At 40.0% G+C, this 21,012-nt stretch overlaps 2 protein-coding genes across 5 annotated transcripts in view; both read right to left on the bottom strand.

Annotated features, from left to right (window-relative positions):
• Nucleotides 1-2,883, bottom strand: part of LOC113635936 (solute carrier family 45 member 3) — a 31,554-nt gene extending 28,671 nt beyond the window's left edge. For all 3 annotated transcript variants that reach the window (XM_027135712.2, XM_027135713.2, XM_027135711.2), the window contains exon 1: nt 2,541-2,883. The gene's annotated coding sequence lies outside the window, so the exon portion shown is untranslated. The remainder of the gene's footprint in view (nt 1-2,540) is intronic.
• A 2,556-nt stretch (nt 2,884-5,439) lies between these two features.
• c17h12orf4 (chromosome 17 C12orf4 homolog) lies at nt 5,440-19,023 on the bottom strand. 2 transcript variants are annotated; one of them, XM_027135854.2, is made up of 14 exons: nt 18,917-19,023; nt 18,051-18,235; nt 17,369-17,514; nt 16,949-17,130; nt 16,617-16,716; nt 15,534-15,655; nt 15,323-15,429; nt 13,461-13,661; nt 11,258-11,386; nt 10,585-10,656; nt 10,295-10,497; nt 8,656-8,713; nt 8,101-8,168; nt 5,440-6,837 (listed from the first exon to the last, which is right to left on the bottom strand). In XM_027135854.2, the coding sequence occupies exons 2-14, from the start codon at nt 18,226-18,228 to the stop codon at nt 6,745-6,747; spliced, it is 1,659 nt and encodes a 552-aa protein (XP_026991655.1). In that variant the 5' UTR covers nt 18,229-18,235; nt 18,917-19,023; the 3' UTR covers nt 5,440-6,744. The 2 variants fall into 2 exon arrangements, 1 of the variants encoding a protein (XP_026991655.1); XR_007138269.1 differs by lacking the exon at nt 8,656-8,713 and having other exon boundaries at nt 6,756-6,837.
• Between the last annotated feature and the right edge of the window lie 1,989 nt (nt 19,024-21,012).

Below are 21,012 nucleotides of genomic sequence, written 5' to 3'. Positions count from 1 at the left end.
AGGCTTTGCTGTGTAAAAATACTGTCCCCTGACTCACGACTCCTACGTCGAAGGAGCAAATATACACTAAATGGCTCCGTTAAGGCGTGGTTCATAAACTAAACGGTGACTTCACTCAAAGGAAAAAACGAACTACGCGCATTAGGTTTTGATGACACTGACATTTTTATGTAATCTTAACGGATCCTCGGGCTTGGGATCGATCCAGAAGGTTAATGTATCAAAAATTCTAAAAGTAATTTCATCGACACTGAAGAAACCAGGATGGAAGCGGATTATACTGAAAAATGGCTACAGTGGTCAAACAACCATAACATTCAAGACTCTGCTCAGGAAAACTGTGTGATATATTTACCCACGAGAATGGGTAATATGGCCACTTATAGAATATTAGCACGTTGATATGAAATGAAGTTTCTGTGTTTTGTGTATGAGGAAAGGTTACACCAGTCAAACCAGTCCAAATGACCTGCTCAGAACGTTTTTGTAAAGTATCAGCATTCTTGGCCAAATGCTTAAAATATTAATAGGAGGTATTTAATTTAATTGTACTTTATTTATTTGTTTGTTTTGTTTGTTTATATTTATTTAAACACACGTCCGTTTCCTTTCAACGTCGACTTTCGAATTAAAATTTTATTATTTATTTATAATTTTCTCCCCAATTTGGTCATCAGCCAATTTCACAGCAGCCATTATCTCACCCTTATCTCACTACAGCTACCAATTGTGGAGGGTGAAAGCTGCAACATAACACAACTATCTGCCCTCTTCCACATACATGAGCTCACAGGCTTCCATGATTGGCTACAATTGTTATGATTGATAGGGGACTCACAGTATGCCCCTCCCACCCAGACTTCATAGTCAATTTTGGGCTGTAAAATCAAATGCAGTTGAATTCTTTTATATATGAAATATATACCTATAGGAAACATTACTCTATTTCTAGTCCTTTCATATAAAATAGATCCAAAATTTAGCCCTTGTGTTGGAACATTGGATGTTCTGTTCATGGGTCATATTGACTTTGGGCGGTTGCCAAAAAAAAAAAATCCATGTTTTTCGGAAATGTTAACAACACACAAAAACATTATTCATTCCTGCCAACTTTTTTACCGGCTGATGTGTGTAATCAGTTATAAGAACAAATAAGCTATAGAGATCACGTAAATATCAAGTGACGGTATTTACTGTTACATAATCAGGGTCTACTGATATTTCACCACTCATTACTATTATTATTACTACATTATTATTATTAACATACCCAAGTAATATAAATATGAAGGCGATTCAGTTTAGTTCCCAAGTTTAAGTAAAAATTGAAAACTGTTCATCATTTAACATTTTAATTATATATAAAATACTTTAAAACATTTTTTTACCTAGCTAAAAAAAGTGCAATTTTGTTTTATAATTTTTTTTTCAGTATTTTTCATCTTTACATGCAACTACTTGAAAATACTACTCGATTTTCTATTTGTTTTCTATTTGTTTTTTTTATTTGATTTCCTTTACAGTTCAGCAGTTACCTTTACATACAAGGTAAAAAAAAAGTGGACACTGAACTGAGTGACAGATAAAGAACGAAAGAAAAAGACAACATCTCCGAGAGACATCCTTAAACACAATACATGTATACGAAGAGCTCCTTCAGACTATAATACCTCAATAAAAGGCCTTAAAATATATGGAATATATCTGAGGTCGTCTGTAAAGTTTATTTTTACACTTAAACTTTCTGTGAAAAGTTTGAGAAGGTTCCATTCAATCTGAAACCTCCGAAGAAGCTTTTGTTTTTAAGAGCGTAATGATAATAAGATCTTTTTTTTTTTTTTAGTAAAGACAGTAAGTGATATCTATGAGAAATAGAAATACTGGATACTTCAGTCACAGCTCTATGTGTCACACAGCAGGAGTCTAGAAAACAGCGCCAAATGCTGACACAAAAGCTAAAGCTGGATTAAAATAACAGCGACGGTGAGACTGTAAGTGGTCCATGAGTTGCTGTGATGGTGTGGAAGAAGAAGAAGAAGAAGAAGAAGAAGAAGAAGAAGAAGAAGAAGAAGAAAGAAAGAAAGAAAGAAAGAAAGAAAGAAAGAAAGAAAGAAAGAAAAAGATAAAGAAGAAGAAGAAGAAGAAAGAAGAAGAAGAAGAAGAAAAAAGAAGAACGAAGAAAGAAGAAGAAGAAAGAACAAGAAAGAACAAGAAGAAAGAAGAAGAAAAAAGAAGAAGAAAAAAGAAGAAGAAGAAGAAGAAGAAGAAGAAGAAGAAGAAGAAGAAGAAGAAGAAGAAGAGATAAACTTCTGACTAAGTTCTCCCAGCTTGTCTTTGCTCACATGTCCAACATGGGTAACATTCCTGAGGTCACGGCACTACTACAGTTTACTTATTCACTACGTCATCTCACAGCTACTGTTTGTTCACATGATCTATTGATGGAAACTGCTATTAACATCTATTTACTATTAACATCTAAATCAATCAGTTTGGAGACCAAAACACGGACCGGTTTAACTCTTTGTCACGTTACTTACGCGTTGCTCCTGAGTCCCGAAGTCAGAGAAACACCGCGTCTGGGCAAAATGGCAACACAAAGGCTTTAAGCAGAGCAGAAATGAAGAGGAGCAGGATAACTCATGCCTTCTCCGGGTTCCTGTGAGATCCACAGATGGTTGCTTTCTGCTCCCGAGCCGCTTTCTCCTCCTGGTTTATGGGAAGAGACTCCGCCGTGACGCGACCGTGAAAACTCCATGAGTCCAATCGCGCATACTAACACACTAACTAGTGTAGAACGCCACCTGTGGTCACTATGGTTACCTAAGGTGGAGTACTAATCTGGCGTACTAGTTAGTAGAGGAGTATACTAGTATTGTGGCACGTCACGTTGTGTACTGGAAAATACGTCAGAGCACGTATTGTGTCTCTCTCTCTCTCTCTCTCTCTCTCTCTCTCTCTCCCCCTCTCTCTCTCTCTCTCTCTCTCTCTCTCTCTCTCTCTCTCTCTCGCCTTCTCTCTGTCTCTCTCTCGCCTTCTCTCTGTCTCTCTCTCTCTCGCCTTCTCTCTGTCTCTCTCTCTCTCGCCTTCTCTCTGTATGTCTCTCTCTCTCTCCTTCTCTCTGTATGTCTCTCTCTCTCTCTCGCCTTCTCTCTCTCTCTCTGTCTCTCTCTCTCTTCTTTCTCTCTCAGTGTCTCTTTCTCTCTTCTCTCTCTCTCTTCTCCTTCTCTTCTCTCTCTCTCTCTCTCTCTCTCTCACCTTCTCTTTCACTCTCACTCTCGCCTTCTCTCTCTCTCTGTCTCTTTCTCTCTCTTCTTTCTCTCTCAGTGTCTCTTTCTCTTTCTTCTCTTTCTCTCTTCTCTCTCTTCTTTCTCTCTCTTCTCTTTCTCTCTTCTCTCTCTTCTTTCTCTCTCAGTGTCTCTTTCTCTCTTCTCTCTCTCTTCTCCTTCTCTTCTCTCTCTCTCTCGCCTTCTCTTTCTCTCTCACTCTCGCCTTCTCTCTCTCTCTCCTCTCTCTCTCGCCTTCTCTCTCTCCTTTCTCTCTCAGTGTCTCTCTCTTCTCTTTCTCCTCTCTCTCTTCTTTCTCTCTCAGTGTCTCTCTCTCTCTTCTCTTCTCTTTCTCTTCTCTCTCTCTCGCCTTCTCTCCCTGTCTCTTTCCCTCTCTCTTCTTTCTATCTAATTGTCTCTTCTCTCTCTCTCCCTCTCTCTCTCTCTCTCTCTCTCTCTCTCTCTCTCTCTCTCTCATACTACTCTACAATACTATACTATACTTGAACTATTACTAATATAGACTACATTCAGTCCATTTTTGATGTCAAACCAAAGTACGTCCTCACACGATGTACGTCTGATATCTAAGAAATCACAGCTTGCCACTTCGTCCAGGAAAACATTTTAATGGCATGTTTGGACATTTAGGACACATATTTTCAGTGAGATAGATTTAGCAAGGGTAGTATAACTCAAATAACCACCCTTTACAACTGTGGTGAGCAGAAAGGCATTTCCGAACACATAAGATGCGGACCCTCGAGGTGGAGGGTCAATAAGAGCAAAGGATCGCATCTGGTTTCACTTCTATCAGCCAATAACAGGAAACTGTGGCTACACTGGGTGTAGCTTTACACAAGGTTTTTCTGTCGTAGTTGTCATTGCTTTTCCACAACATTTTGAGTAAACCGTAGAGACTGTTGTGTGTACTAACATCTGGCACTAACATCCATGCCACGTCCAAAGCGCCACAAAAATCTCCTTTAACTTTCCCCCATTTCTGTGTAGAGCTTGTATTAGAGAAGAGGGAAAAAAACGTTTGCTTGCATAAGCAATCGCAGGCATGCACTGAGTAGGTACACAGCACACATTTTATGCTAACATGACTCACCAGTCAGACCTAGCACAGCGTTAATGCGTTCTGATTAAAACCGAATACATAATACATGTCATGTCAATGAGAAGAGGCCAGCCGTTTGGAGATGGAGAACTCGAGCACAGCTGGAACAGCTGTTGGATGATGTTCTGAGTGAAATAGGAGAGAGGTCTGAAAGGGGCTTGTAGCAGAATCCGGACTCCTGTTTCCTCCCGAGCCGAAGCCGTACCGGTTTATTTAGAGATTTTAAAGAGAGCCGAACACACCGAGCAATCAGAGCACCTGTTTCGTTTTTTTCCTCTGTGGCAAAAACAACTCTTAAAAACTCTAAATAAATCATCCTCAACCTTTTCTCCATCTCTCTCACTTCCAGTCTTCCAAACAGGACTTCGATAAACGAGTGTGCATGTAATGCTAATGATGAATACATTAAAGCTTTAAACTACTTTTGTCATTTCCATGAGGCCGCTATATAATGAACATGATCAGCTATTTGCTTGCCTTTAAGTCCCTTTTCTGTAGTATGCATATGCACCCACTGGCCAATTTAATAGGAACACCTGTCCGTTATCCAATCAGTCTAAAATCCTGCAGGTCATGAGAACATCCAATCTGTCTCATCATTGACATTTTCAACATGTCATATGATTTGTGATGTTTTTCTGCTCACCACGGTTCTCAACTCGATCCAGTCTCTGACTCTAAAGACTGACGTAACCGGCAGGAGGTCAGCAGTTTCCATCAACCATGCCATGGAACAAGATATAATTTTTTCTTATTCCAGTCGTTTGATATAAACATTAACTATTTAAGCGTTTAATGCTTTTATTTTTCAAAACCAGAATCAACAGCATTGTGGAAACCTCTGTGAAAACTTGACATTGTAAACCTTTGTAGTTAATGAACAACCTCTCTCTTTTTTTCCCCCATACTAGCATCTGTTTCCTCTTTGTTATCTGCTGTGTTAGCGAAAGCTAACCATCTCAACATCATAAAATACTTTACCTTCATACTGTCAATGGAAAATATTTTTAAATTGTGTTGCCACGGTAACCAAAAAAAAAAAAAAGGAGATTCAGATATTACTGTATTTTATTGTGAACAGATCATATAGCCAGGAAGTTCATCATCATCTCCATGGAGCTTTAGATTAATTAAGGTACAGTATCAATGTCTGTTAAGGATGTAACAACAAAACAACAACAAAAAAAATACAGAAGTAAAAAAAAAAAATCGTATTTCAATTTCAAATGTATTAAAAAACTATTCATGGTTCTAAAAGAAAGGAGCTAAATCAAACAGCAGGTCATCCAATACAGACAGCACGTCTGGCCTTTAATTGGCATCTATTATATAAACACGTGCTAAATCACTTAGACTACTGGGTGATTTACATGCTCACATGGCCAGTGTCACTTGACATATGAGATCAGCAACTTTTTTTTAGTGGCGCATTGGCACTGCGTCCTCTGGTGGTCAGAAAGAGGCCTCGGATCACTGACTGCAATGCAGCACAGAAAAAACTGCTCGTCATCACGCATTTAAGTTCTCATGAAGATCACTGTGAAGAACACAAACTACACACATTCACACTTTAACTTTTCTAATGACAGACTCGTGACAGCAAGATGTACATGAGAAGGGTGATTTTTTTTAGAGCATGAAATAAAACTTTATTTTTAAAAGTTGGTTCGTGAAACACTTCCAAGTTTGTGATGGATTGGAGGTCGCACTGACCCGATACCCAGAATCGGCACCGAGCTGATACGAGCAAAAAATAGTGCAGCAGATGTTTTCAGTTTGCAGAATTTTAATTTAAAAAAAAACATAAAAAAATAAAACAATAATTTTGATTAAAAGAAAAGTGATTCATGACAAAGACTTTCTATACTGAACATAGACACAACAAATCAGGAACAAACTCCATTTTGTTTTTGGTCTCGGTAAAAAAAAAACTTCATGAACCCCTGTTGGTGCCTGAACCCCTCTGTTCCAGTGTCCACTCCGTGTCTAAATACTTGGCTACGTCACCGGTGCATCCGGAGGTCGTCACCGAGTTTGCTAGCATATGCTGATCGTTTAGAGTAGACACAGCTGAGAGAAAGTACGCCATAATCACAGCTGTGGAATTCCTGGACTACTTAAACACACAAACATCTGGAATTTTAATACGTATTATTAGGAAAATGTGCCGGAGCAAGACGGATAAGCAAAAAAAACAAACAAACAAACAAAAAAAACCTGCCACATACAGTACGATCGATCGGTCTGCCTTGTATGATCGCATAAAGAAATCTCTTCGACGTTGTCGTTCTGGGGGTAAAAGTGCGGATGCAAAGCGTCCTTCTTCCTTTTCGGTGCTATGCCTGTTAGACTCGGTCAGCGTTTGGATGTGAGCGTGAGAGTGGAGGAGACTCGGAAGATCTGAGGCAGCATGTTGCTCAGCTGGTAGAACATTTCCTCCGAGATACTCTGGCAAATAAAGCAGAAGACGGAGCAGAAGTGCTTAGTACGATCAGCTTTGTTATTGGAAAAATGAGACAATTGATCGAAAATTCTATACATTTATATACATTTACGGTATTTAGCAGACCCCCTTATCCAGAGTGACTTACAACTGAGCAACTGAGGGTTAAGGGCCTTGCTCAGGGGCCCAGCAGTGGCAGCTTGGTGGAACTGGGGTTCGAACCCATGACCTTCCGATCAGTAGCCCAACACCTTAACCACTGAGCTACCACATCCCCATCCCCAAATTCTGACCAATCATAATGGAGAACCCAGCAGTGATGTGAGATAGGAATAAAAACAAGGCTTGGTTAGAATGAGCGTCAGTTCATTTACGGTCTCAGGCCTCTGACACCTTTAGGATCGAAGTATATTTCTGTACGCTGAGCTACATTTTCTGTTTGCATCTCAAACAGTAAGCCAGCTGTTATTTTAATCCAAATTTCCCAAATTACCCAGAGATTATCGGTGAGTAAACATTAGCCGGTCTATATATAAAACGCTCGCAATATTCATTTGATGGACACAAAGATGTGGATAGGAGCTATTTTTAAGAGGACGGGATGTAAAACTGTCATTTGCGAATGCCAAAGATCCCTTTGATGCTTGTTTTATCCCGCTAGCGTGTAAGCAGGAACAAACCCTCTATAGGCTCTTCAGGGTTATTAGAGGATTGAGGCAGCTGGCGTTCAGTAAAGCAAAGCTACAATCACAGTGGATGGAGCTGAATATCACTGTGACGTGCAAGAAAAGGTTGAACTGAAGCCGGAGATACGATGAGCCAAATTTTATATTCACCAGCAAAAACAAACTGAAGGGAAGAGTGGATGCAAAAAAAAAAAAACAGAGAAAAGGAAAAGTGGCTGTTAGAACAAAAAAGAGAAAAGGGGAGGGGCTTGTTGAGAAAAAAGAAGGGAAGGGGAGGACCTTGATAATAATGGGAGCGGGTTTGATTCAAAAAAGAGAAAAGGAGGGGCTTGTTGAGAAAAAAAGATGAGAGGGGAAAGGGCTAGTTGACTAAAAAGATTAAAGGGGAGGGGGTTATTGACAAAAATGGAAAAAGGGGAGGGGCTTGATTGCACAAAAATTGAAAAGTGAAATGGAGGGGCTTAATGACAAAAAAGAGGAAAGGGGAAGGGGATGTTCACAAAAAAAAAGGGAAAAGGGGAGGGATTGTTGAAAAAAGAGAGAAAGAGGAGGGGCTTGTTTAGATAGATTATAAGGTCATACCTGAGGGACGAGGAACTGAACGGTCCGGGAGATGCCGCCATCCCATGATGCCATTTCCATCATGAAACCTGCATAAACAAACCATAACAATAGTCTGTGATTTGTGTCTCTGACACTTCCTTAACCTTATCTACACGACTAGTCCTTGTCGCGTGCGAGTCTGTGTATTTTTAATCCCCACACACTTACTTTTGTTTGTACGCTTGTTCTATTCCCCAAAATATCAACAGTATAACAACAGTTGCTATTAAACCACCACGACCCTGAGCAGGCCGTCACTAACGACGAATGACTGAACGCCGTGAACGTTCGGTTTAAAAACACTAATCCGGCTGCACAGAAAGTGACTTGACATTTAAAGATTAGATTCAGAAAAAAATGAACAGCGTACGATAAAGTTTCCTCTCTGTCCTCACAAACACTTACTGCATGAGTGTACAAACCGACCAGCTCAGAACGTGTCTAGCTGACGATCTTATTCCCGAGAGTAATTACGTAGTGAGCGGCGTGTTCTCTAACGTCAGCACTTCCCCTTTCTGCTCTTTGCTTACTCACCTTTCACGCATTTAAACACCAGCTCAGCTCGCTTCAGACACCAGGGAATGGTCATCTCCTGCACGAAGGAAAAGAGTGGGACTCTACAGTATTATATTAAATCTATTCATTACAACACACTCTACCCAAGCAGAGTATTCCTCCATCGCTATGCCATGCACTTCCGTGATGTTCACGTTTTGCTGCCTGACTCTAATACAGCAACATTTTTGTTAAATTCTTGTAAAATAAATAAATAAATAAATAAAAAGTCCCGGTTTTTAAATGATATGATGTTCAGTTTCAGTTCACTTAACATTCCAATAAAGTATGGTTTCACACTGTAGACATTTGGCACCACAGTGTGGGTTAATGCTGCAAAGATAATAGACCAGAATTTGATAGAAGCCTTGGGGGTTTCCTCCGGGTACTCCGGTTTCCTCCCCCGGGTCCAAACATCACCAGTTGGGATATGTGTCGATGTGCTGTAATGCATACTGTATGTGGTGATAATAAAGGCTTCAGCTTCTATATAAAAGTGACTCGGGATAGAATTTTTTCTCCTCGCTGAAAAGTTCAGACTGTCTGAGTTAAAAAACAACGACTCTAAATGACAGAGTAGGACAGAGTTTTGGAGTCGATTCCAAAAAATCTGATCCTGTGTACAGCAGGAAGAGACGAGACATCGGCTTAATTTTATGTCCTGAATGAAGTGACTAAATTTAGTCAAACCCAATGTAAGTGCATTCAGACTTGATTTAAGGTTTATGGAGGAAAAACAAGAATTTGTTAAAAAATGTTTATCTGAACAAAAATCTTGTTTGTACACCAATTAACACAACACTATTTCATAATAATAATAATAATAATAATAATAATAAATGGCATAAATGCTATTTAACTCCAGTGATGAAGACAATTTAGTATCTAGTATTTTTTACATTCTTAACAGTTTTCCTGATACAGATTACATACTCTTGGAATTCTATTGAAATTTACTTGTAAGTATTAAAATTGCATAGAAATTCATTCATAATTCAACTTCAGCAAGAGATTCATCCTGGTCAGGGTCACGGAATCTCACTGGTTGTGAGGTGGGGATTACTACAACCTGGATGGGATACCAGGCTTTCTCAGGGTAACACACACACACACACCCTCCCTCCCTCCCTCCCTCACTCACTCACTCCCTCCCTCACACACTCACACTCACTCACACACACACCCTCACTCACACACACTCTCACACACTCTCACTCTTCATTAGCTCCAAAACTTTGGAATTCTTTACCAACTGAGATGAGGCAAGCAACATCTCTTGGTACTTTTAAATCTCAACTTAAAACTCATTTTTTTAGGGTAGCTTTTAACTGGACTAATTTGTAATATTACATAGTGCTTGTTTTATAGTCTATTTTGTTATTTTAATTTTAATCTGTACTGTATTTTTCTTGTTTTTATTTTGCTTTTGTAAAGCGCTTTGAGATGTTCTTTTAAAGGCGCTATAGAAAATAAAAGTTATTATTATTATACCGCTACCGTGAAATAAAATAACTTATTCTGTGAAACAGATTTTTGGTCATTCCGCCCACCCCTAGTGAGGTGTACCTAATAAACTGGAAGCTCTGTGTACGTCCTATATCACAGGATGGAGTCTTACCTCAGACATGTCGTGCACCAGCAGCAGCGGGACGGTGATGGTGGTGATGTCGTGCGTGCAGCACACTTTCAGGATGTTGCGCAGGCCCATGATGGCCGGGTCTCGAGCCGTGAGGTTCGCCGAGCGCACGTTATCGTCCACGCATAGATGAAACATTATGTGAACCTCAGACAAGTTGGAATGACGAGTGATATAGAATTCACCTGCAGGGGAAAAGAATGAACTCTAATAATAAATAAAGCTATAAAATAAAAAATTAAATGATTTTTAAAAAAAACCCACACATTTACCGGGAAGGATGTTCGCAGGGTTTCTCTCGATGTTCTTGTTTTTTTCATCGTTGCTCCCATTTCTTGGAATCTCTACAGAACAAAGTATTACAAGTAGATTTATATTTTTAAAGCATAAGTGTTTTTTCTTTTGTCTGTGATTATTCTCCCATTACAGCACTTCCTGCTTTTCTCCCAACTCTGCACTGATTTGTATCTATAAACTAAATGAGTCTCTGATACAGTAGATGCTGTTTATTATTTTATTTTAAATCACAAAACCTGAATGTTATCATACGCACCAGATGGACATGTGATGTATGGAGATATCTATTCTAACAAGCTCCATAAATCAACCAAATCAGCACATCCATAAAAGAAACTATGCTGGAAATTCTGGCAAAATTATACGATGACCAGAAAAAGTGCTGGATAGTATTTTGTTGTTGCTGGCAAAGGAAAGGCAACACTTCCCTGCGGAGCCCGTGAAGTCGGATACGCTGTGGTGCAGTGCAGAGGTGGGTGTTTAGAAAGTGGGAATCCGTCACACACACACACACACACACACACACACACACACTCTCTCTCTCTCTCTCTCTCTCTCTCTCTCTCACACACACACACACACACACACACACACACACACACACACACACACACACACAGTTGCTGTGTCACTCACTCACTCACTCACCCGGCTGTTCTCTCTGTTTGCTGCTGCGCTGCGCCCGTGCGTACAGCACCACCTGCTGGACCACCTCCAGCTGCTCAGAAAGTCGGGGGAAATGGAAATCCGTGCACTCTTGAGACACGGTGGCAAAATCTGGATTTATAACAAGAGCCAAAGATTAAAAATCAAAATGCTGACAGTTTCCTTTATAGCATTTATCCTAGCACTATAGTGACCCAGATAATGACATGATCTCAGAAGCTGCAGGTTTGAACGACTTAATTTTTTAAGCAATTTTATAAAAATTGTACAGTAATACCTCGAGAAACGAGTTTAATTCGTTCCGTGACCTCGCTCGTATCTCAAATTGCTCGTATCTCAAAGCGATTTTCCCAATTTAAATGAATTGAAATCCCATGAATCCGTTCCAGCTCGCAAAATTCCAATCCAGTTGTTTTATGTGTTTTGAATATGAAAAATGTTCAGTACCTGTATCTAAAAATGACAAATATTGTATAAAACATACAGTAATAAAAGAGAATGTTAAAAAAACAAACTGGTTTTACTATAAAGTGGATTATTTACCTTGGAGATCAGACGACTCGAGCTAATGGAAGATGCGCACGGAGGTTGAGGGAGGAGTAAACATGAGGAGGAGTTAGGAGGAATTACACTTTCACTTTCGTTCATTTACTCGCTACTGTACACTCTTAATGCTACTTTACACTTAAATGGAACTTAACTAATCTTCACTAAAATGAATGAACTTAAGGGTGCTTTCACACCTATAGTTCGGTTCATTTGGTCCAGACCAAAAGCAAAAAATGACCCATTGTTGTTTTTTATCAGTTTTTGGTTCCTTTTCACACCACACTGATGGTTCTGTTCCGCACCGGTTGAAACGAACCAAAATGCAGTCATGTGATAACATCCACATCACTCATTGGCCACATGTCTTTGAGCGTATTTCCTAAACTGCTTCTCGATCGGTCAGAATAAACCTGCGGGAAATTTCAACGAATCTCCGGAAGTAAACAAAAAGAGGAAAATACAGCATACAGTACACCATGGAGAGACGACTGCGCGCTGCCATTATGTTCGTGGTTGTAATCGGCAGCTGGTTTAGTACAAAATGCGCAATACTTTTTGCAGTTAGGTCTATTCGATCTCGGACCGTGTTCTCACCATAAACGAACCGTACCAGAGTTCGTCTGAAAGCGAACCGAGACCAGCTCTTCAAGGAGGTCTCGGTACGCTTGTTTGGTCCGTTTTGGTGCGCACCAGGGTTCGATCGCTGCGTTCTCACCTGCCCAAACGAACCGCACCAAATGAGCAATCGAACTCTGGTACGATTCAACCGAACTAAACAAGGCAGGTGTTAAAGCACCCTAACTGAAAGTCTCTTAACTTAACTGAACTTAATCGCTACAATTTCTGTTTTCTTTACATTAATTTTCTTAATTTTCTCTTCACTTGTTTTTGCCTTTGCCTTTTTTTGGTCACTCTTTCCTCACTAACATCTGCCGGTCATTTTAATAAAAACCTGTTAAAGGAGGTTTGTTTCTTCCTCCCTTTTAAAATGTTTCAGAAATGTGTAAGGCAAGTGTCATTATATGATGATGATGCACGACCAGTTGCAACTATTTGTGGGATGTTCGTATCTCACATGTGGTTGTTGGGGATCTTTGTTTCCAGAGATGCCAATCAACCTACCATGCATGTCTTTGGACCGGGGGAGGAAACCGGAGTACCCAGAGGAAACCCCCGAGGCACGGGGAGAACATGCAAACTCCACACACACAAGGTGGAGGCAGGAATTGAATCGCAGCTCGTATCTCAAAAAATCCGTATGTCAATGCACTCGTATCTCGAGGTATCACTGTATATTCTCCGGTTTTAAGAACCCAAATAAAAATCAGTGTGTACGGTAATTATACTAATAAACGTTTTGCGTCTTATCGACTGTCGATTTGAAATCGACAACATGTATTATTTAGATCGATAACTTTTACACTTTTAAATGCTAAATCTTAACATTCCGTTTCAAGCTCCGACTAACGATCGTTAAAATAACTGCTAGGCTTTTATAACATATCTGACAAATTAAAACAATATTTTTTTAAATGTTAGTAATAAACTAGACTATCGGTATGAGCTAATTTATTTCCATTGGTTAATCCGTTCTTTATAAATATCGAGATTATCCAGACTGGGTGAGGTTCCATGCCTCTCTTTATGCCGCTGTAGGAGTTCACTCTGTTATCGACGAGCAGGACGAGGCCACAGAGAGAGGACGAGTAGAGAGAGAAAGCCATCTGAAGCCGCCGTAGCTTAGCGCTGCCTCCGCTGCCGTGGCGTCTGTGCTTGCAGAAGTCCAACACGTTGGCCCTCACCAGCCGCAGGTTGTGCATCGTCTTCAGCTGAGCCCCTGAGACGACGACAGAAAGATGCCAATGTATTGAATAAGCAGGGACAGACTACGCAAGGGCTGTCTGACTTTTAACTTGAATTCAATTTCCGCTAAGACGCAAAACAGTCATGGCCAAAAGTCTTGGCACCCCTGAATTTTTTCGAGAAAATTAAGTATATCTCACAGAAAAGTGTTGCAATTTCTTTGTGTGTATAGGAAAAACAAATTTGACATAATTTCACACAAAACTCCAAAAAAAAAATGGGCTGGACAAAATTATTGGCACCCTTTCAAAATTGTGGATAAATAAGTTTGTTTCAAGCATGAGATGCTCCTTTAAAACTCTCCTGGTGGAAAGTAACAGGTGTGGGCAATATAAAAATCACACCTGTGATGTTTTGGGGTTATTTTGGTGCCTCTGGAACTGGGTGCCTCGACTGTGTGCAGCTTACCGAAGGATTTTGGGTCGCAATGTAGGGCCCGGGGTCAGGAAGCTAGGATTGCGTCCGAGATCATGGGTCTTCCAGCAGGACAATGACCCCAAAGATACTTCAAAATGCACCCAGAAATGGATGTCAACAAAGCTCTGGAGAGTTCCGAAGTGGCCAGCAATGGGTCCAGATCTAAATCCCATTGAACACCTGTGGTGAAATTGCTGTTGGGAAAAGGCGCCCTTGCAATAATGAGAGACCTGGAGCAGTTTGCAAAGGAAGATTGGTCCAAAATTCCTGGTGAGAGGTGTAAGAATCTTATTGGTGGTTATAGGAAGCGATTGATTTCAGTTATTTTTTCCTAAGGGTGTGCAACCAAATATTAAGTTAAGGGTGCCAATAATTTTGTCCGGCCCATTTTTGGAGTTTTGTTGTGAAATTATGTCAAATTTGCTTTTTCCTTTGTTTTTTTTTTGTGTTGTCTGAATACACACAAAGAAAATAAACACGTGTATAGCAAAACATGTGCAATTGCAATACCTTTCTGTGGGAAATACTTCATTTTCTGGAAAACTCTCAGGGGTGCCAACACTTTTGGCCATAAATGTATTTCAGATTTATTCTCAAACTTCAGATTAGATCCCAGGTAAGAAGTATGAATTGTGACTGGGATCCTGAGAGATGCAACAAAGATGTCAGGTGTTTTTTCTTATGTTAACACTGTGGCGCACACAAACACACGCACGCACGCACGCACACACACACACACACACACACACACACACACACACATACACACACACACACAAACACACACACACATTCAAGCACTATGGACAATTTAGAGATGCCAATCAACCTACAACAAATGTCTTTGGACTTTGGGAGGAAACTGGAGAACCCTGAGGAAACCCCAGAACAACATCCAGACTCCATACACACACACACACACACACACACACACACACACACACACACACACACACATTCAAGCACTATGGACAGTTTAGAGATGCCAATCAACCTACAACAAATGTCTTTGGTCTTTGGGAGGAAACTGGAGAACCCTGAGGAAACCCCAGAACAACATCCAGACTCCATACACACACACACACACACACACACACACACACACACACACACACACACACACACACATATTCATACAGTATACGATATATAGGCAGTGTAGGTATTTTTTAATTATGCTTGGTTCAAGTCCTATTTGTTTCCAAACAGATCCCTTACCTAAATGAATGGTGAAGCTCTCCTCCAGCTGTCGATGCTCCTCGAACCCTCTGGCCCCCAACTCGCTGACCTCGGTCAGCTGCCCAGGCTGTACCTTAATCTCCTCCCTGCAACACAAACCAAAATCCACAAACACAATTTATGTCAATTTGATCAGAGGTCATTTGTGAAAGTCAACTACGAGGCTTGTGAGGACACTAATGACACTTGCGTGATGGTGCTGTTGTTAGGGTTGCGAAGGTCCTGGTGTAGTTTAACCACCCACTCTTGGTACTCTTGCTTCTGTATTCCAGTGACCTGCTTCAGCTCACTGGACCACTTGTTCTCCAGCACCTAAACACCAGACACGACAGATACTACCGTACTGAGCGAGAAGATCACATCAAAATGTATGTTGTTGTTGTCCTTCAGCTGTTCCCTGTTTGGAGCCTGATCTGCATTTTTGATTTTTTTTTTTTTGGCACAGGTTTTACGCTGGATGACCTTCATGATGTAACCCTCCCATTCTAACCAGGCTTGAGACAGACACTAAGAGTTAACCCATCGGTAGCTGGGTCGGTTTCCTGCCACTGGAACACCAGGGACGTCCAATCAAAATGTATAATGACCTATAAAACCTATAAAATCAACATCATTTCAATTTGCAGTTGCAGGAATTAAAAAACACAACAACAGTAGCTTCACCTTTAATGTCCTGCACATTAGGGTGAAGTTCACTTTAACTGTATTTCTTTGGTGTTAATCATTCTTACTCTCTCACTCACTCACTCATTTTCCACCGCTTATCCGAACGTCTCGGGTCACGAGGAGCCTGTGCCTATCTCAGGCGTCATCGGGCATCGAGGCAGGATACACTCAGGATGGAGTGCCAACCCATCACAGGGCACACACACACTCTCATTCACTCACACACACACACACTCTCATTCACTCACACACTACGGACAATTTTCCAGAGATGCCAATCAACCTACCATGCATGTCTTTGGACCAGGGGAGGAAACCGGAGTACCCGGAGGAAACCCCCGAGGCACGGGGAGAACATGCAAACTCCACACACACAAGGCGGAGGTGGGAATCGAACCCCCAACCCTGGAGGTGTGAGGCGAACGTGCTAACCACTAAGCCACCGTGTCCCCCTAATCATTCTTACTATTACATAAATCTTGCTTGACCTCAAAGATATAAGAATTCAAAAATATTTTAAAATGATCAGTGTGTTTTATTATTCATCCAGAACATAATACCTCTATGTCTCGCTGCAGATTGGCTCGCCGTGTCATTATAGTCGTACCTGCTGAGCATCAAAGTGCTGCGCTGCCACTGTATTAACGTCCTGATCGCTTAACGTCTTTCCCAGCTCCTGCATGACTTTGTCCATTTCTGCTGCTTGCCTGTATGTGAATGAACAGGCCATAAAAGTGCGACATGTCAAATGAATTGACTGATTTGGACAAATACACAGCAGAATTCAGTTCAAGCTGCGCATCAGTCCTTTGAATTTTCTCACGAACACGTCATTCACGTTACAGCTGTTTGAGCAGATTATTCTTGGGTCCATTATGACTGATTGATATGTCGCAGATGATGTTAAGTATCCAAGAAACCTTGGCTTGCTCTACCAACCTCTCCTGGAGCTTCTTGAGCTCCATGTCTCTCTCACTGATGAGCTCGGACACGCTGACGTAGTAGTTGTGCTCCAGGTTGAGCAGCGTTTCCGAAGCCGGAGAGTGGATCAGCTCGTGATACACGTCTGCGAAGTCCTCGTCCCAGCTGGGCTCCTCGGGCCGGGCGTGTTCCAGCGTCGTCTAAAAACAGACACCACACAAGTTTGCTTTAAAACTACATGCTATATTCAAAAGATTTGATATCTAATCGTAGGAAAACTGTCATTTTAGTCGTAAAGGCAACTTCCATATCAAAGCAATCAATGTACATTAGATAACCGAAGTAAAATGTTCAGTTTAAAGTTGGAATTGAACTAATAGAAAAAGACCTTTCTGACCAATCAGATTGGATAATGTCGTCAGCAGGTTTTGCTCTTACCTCAGAGTAGGCCTTGGCCCACATGTTGCTCAGTTTATTAATATCAACTTCTCCATTCGTGATCTTCTGTAAAGCTGCTTCAGCTTCGCGGTCGTAATCTTCTAACGTTTCTCTCTCGATGAACACCAGAAGTTTGTTCTTTAAGTCTGGAATAAATCAAGCATTTATAGTTAAATATCTGAATTTTCTTGTCTATCCACTGCTCTCTTATTGTTAACATTTATTCATTCCTTTGTCTGCTTTGCCCTCATCAGGGACAGAAATTGTTCAGATCATTTTTGCCTACAAAGGTGACCAAACAATTTATGGGGAAGTCGTGGCCTAATGGTTAGAGAGTTTGACTCCTAACACTAAGGTTGAGGGTTCGAGTCTCGAGCCGGCAATACCACGACAGAGGTGCCCATGAGCAAAGCCCCAACCACCCCAACTGCTCCCAGGGTGCCACAGCATAAATGGCTGCCCACTGCGCCGGGTGTGTGTCTGTTCATTGCTGTGTCTGTGCACTTTGGATGGGTTAAATGCAGAGAAAAAATTCATGAGTATGGGTCACCGTACTTAGCCGTATGTCACGTCACGTCAAAAAAAAGGACGTTGCCTTTGACAGACCAAGTCTTATCAGAAGTTCAACAATTTTAAAGTGTCATTTGATCAACTGAAGAGTAAGCGAAGAGCGAATGCATACCCTTTTCTACAAAGCAAGGGATTTTATGGAGCAGCATGAGTCTCCCATGGAGATCGTTGACGTTCTCTTGAACAGGAAACTGTAGAGGAACTTTGAGGGTGCAGTGATTTCTCCCTGCCTTGAACTCGAACACAAAGTCTTTCTCGGTAGAACTCGCTTTCCCTTTAGTTTTCCTCATCTTTCGCCTGTAAACAAAGAAAACAACAACAAAAAAAACACACGCTAAACACAACCCAGTGACTCTGTTGCTCGATGACATTTCAGACGTCGTCTCGAGTGATTTTTATTTTTTTTTAAAAATCCATCAAAATTTGAAAGAAAATTAATAAATAAATAAAACGACACTGTAAGCAGATGTCCTGCACTTGATTCACATCACAGCTGCTGGTTGATGTGGTCAGACAGCAGGTTCTCTTGAGCAGTGTATAAAACTCCTGAATGAACTGAGCTGCAATCAAACTCACAAACTCTTACGTCATAAATTTTGATATGCAAATGATTCGCTGAATATTTAAATTGCCGTGCCGTCATTCGGTGACATCTACTACAGATAATAGACATGATATTTAAAAAAAAAATTATATATAAAAGCATGGAATATAGCATAACACCATTCAAATATACATATATTAATTTTATTATTATTATTATTATTATTATTATTATTATTATTATTATTATTAAACACCTTAGTGAGTCATCACTAGCACGAGCCTGTGCTAACTGGCTAACTGGCTAACTAGCTTGTTCCAGCACTCAGTTCAAGCTTCGCCTGATATCTGACACTCGGTTTTTTTTTTTGAACTAATAAAGTGATTAACGTGTTAATGTGACATTTTTCGGTAAAAACAAAACAGTACACTTACTGTTAAACGGGACTGAAGTTAGCTGCTTATTCGCCAGCTTCTTATTCGAGTTTACGTTCTACCTTAAAAGTAGAACCTTAACTGTAGTATCGGCGCCATCTACAGGCGTTGAAGGTAACTACAAAAAAAAACAACAATTAAAAAACACTGCGTTGGTTGTAAACAAATTGCAATTTTTTTTATTCATCTTGTATCGTTATTTCAAATTTTGCCCATCTGACTACACGTGAAAATACGTGTGATATCTAATCTAGTGTGTTTTACTGATCAATATGAAGCTACCTTACTGTGAGGTCCTAACTTCCACTGTCCTGTTCACAGATCTATTTTAATAACAAAAAATATATCATACTACAATAAATTAAACATACGTTCTTGTGCATTTGTCAGATTTTAATGCCATATGAAATAAGTTTTTATTTTAAAGCACAATGTTCATTGAACTATTTTGTGAGTTTAATGTGCTTCTGTCGCCATCTAGAGGTGCAAAATGGCAATTTCAGGATCTTTTAAGGTGGAACGGGGACTTCAGCATTGCTTGTTTTGATTGTCATCCAAACATCATTTTCGCATTAGAAACCGCAGTTTCAACAATAAAAAAATCGAAATGTGTATAAGTTACATAATGCTTTATTCATGTGTAATTAAAAATTAAATATTAAAAAACTCTGAATTGCAGCACTCTAAATTGCGGTATAATTGGAACCTGACCTGATAAATGAAAGTATGTGACGAATGTGCGTCGTGCAATCATGAGGCAACAATGTGATGAAATGTATTTACTGTTTTAAATTTAATCAATTTAATGTAAAATACTGATGAATTTCTTTTATTTCCTATTTTACCTAATGTTTACATCGTTCGTGATTTATAATTACAACAATTTTATTTATAAACAGTACTTTTTTTGTTTGTTTTCAAAAGTGTTTGACATAATAAAGTGTAATTCTGTATTTTTACAGGAATTCATATTGCAATATTTTATATTATATTTTATTTTATATAATCCACCCAAACAAGCATTAAATTGATAATTATATTATAAATTATACACATGTATACGTTTACTTATAGGCAGAATTTTTGCCTGTGATGCACTACTACATTTTGCCACTTGGTGTCAGTAGTTGTCAGAAATTCATCAATCCATCCATTCATCCATTATCTGTAGCTCTTATATTACAAGTCTATCACAGGAGACTCGAGGCACAAGGTGGGGACCCACTGGATGTGGTACCAACCAGTCACGGGGCACAATCACACACTTAAATAATCTTTATAAGATTGTATATGTACATTTTAGAATAGTTCAGATTTGTTTGTGATTTGTAAAAGAGCGAAACCATAACTTTCTTCCAGTGCAAATAAGTTGCCTTTCTTTTCCTTGGATTTTTTTTGTCCATCAATCAGTGTGAAGTTTTCAGCATTTCAGCAAAGGTTAGGTGCCTTTGTTATTGTTCACTGGGATGAATTACTAGAAGTGCATGCTTTTCTCACACGGTCTGTATCCATGCACCCTTCATTCCAACTGTGAACACTGTTTTTTTTTTCTAATTCATTCATCTCACAAGGACAATGTGCACCTTCTCCCCTCTGCTGATGCATGGCCCTGTTTCTGGCCAGTCAGTTTTATATATATATATATCAAGGTAAATGTTCATTTTTCTTTTTTTTTCTTTTTTTTTGTTCAGCAACTCATTGATTTAACAAATTAGTTGCAAGAGTATAATATGACAGTTTTTTATAGCATATACAGTAGTTCGAATGACTCATTTTGTTTAGATTTTTGGAAAATGGAACCAAGTGAGATTTAGAATAATTAAAAAAACATTGAAGGCAGTAACTGCAGGATAATAACTGCATAGTAACTGCAAGGAGGTGACTGGTAAAGAATGCTTGTGTGAGCGGGTGAGATTGGTCAAGGGACTTAGAAGGCAGGGGGATTGGTCAAGGGTGTTAGAAGGAGTGGGGATTGGTCAAGAGTGTAAGAAGGCAGGGGGATTGGTCAAGGGTGTTAGAAGGAGGGAGATTGGTCAAGGGAGTTAGAAGGAGGGGGGATTGGTCAAGAGTGTAAGAAAGAGGGAGGGATTGGTCAA

Source organism: Tachysurus fulvidraco, chromosome 17 (assembly GCF_022655615.1).
Source record: "Tachysurus fulvidraco isolate hzauxx_2018 chromosome 17, HZAU_PFXX_2.0, whole genome shotgun sequence".
NCBI lineage: Eukaryota > Metazoa > Chordata > Actinopteri > Siluriformes > Bagridae > Tachysurus > Tachysurus fulvidraco.
The sequence above is the reverse complement of the archived record's forward strand: the minus strand, read 5'-3'. Positions and strand labels throughout refer to the sequence as shown.

What these genes read in the sequence shown, in the direction of transcription:
- c17h12orf4 (XM_027135854.2), bottom strand. Translation starts at nt 18,228, where the DNA reads ATGAGGAAAACTAAAGGGAAAGCGAGTTCTACCGAGAAAGACTTTGTG. An exon ending in CCCTGCGAACATCCTTCCCG is followed by an intron (nt 10,498 to 10,584) that starts GTAAATGTGTGG and finishes TTTCCCCTGCAG; the next exon opens with GTGAATTCTATATCACTCGT. An exon ending in TGGTGCACGACATGTCTGAG is followed by an intron (nt 8,714 to 10,294) that starts GTAAGACTCCAT and finishes TCCTTCGTGCAG; the next exon opens with GAGATGACCATTCCCTGGTG.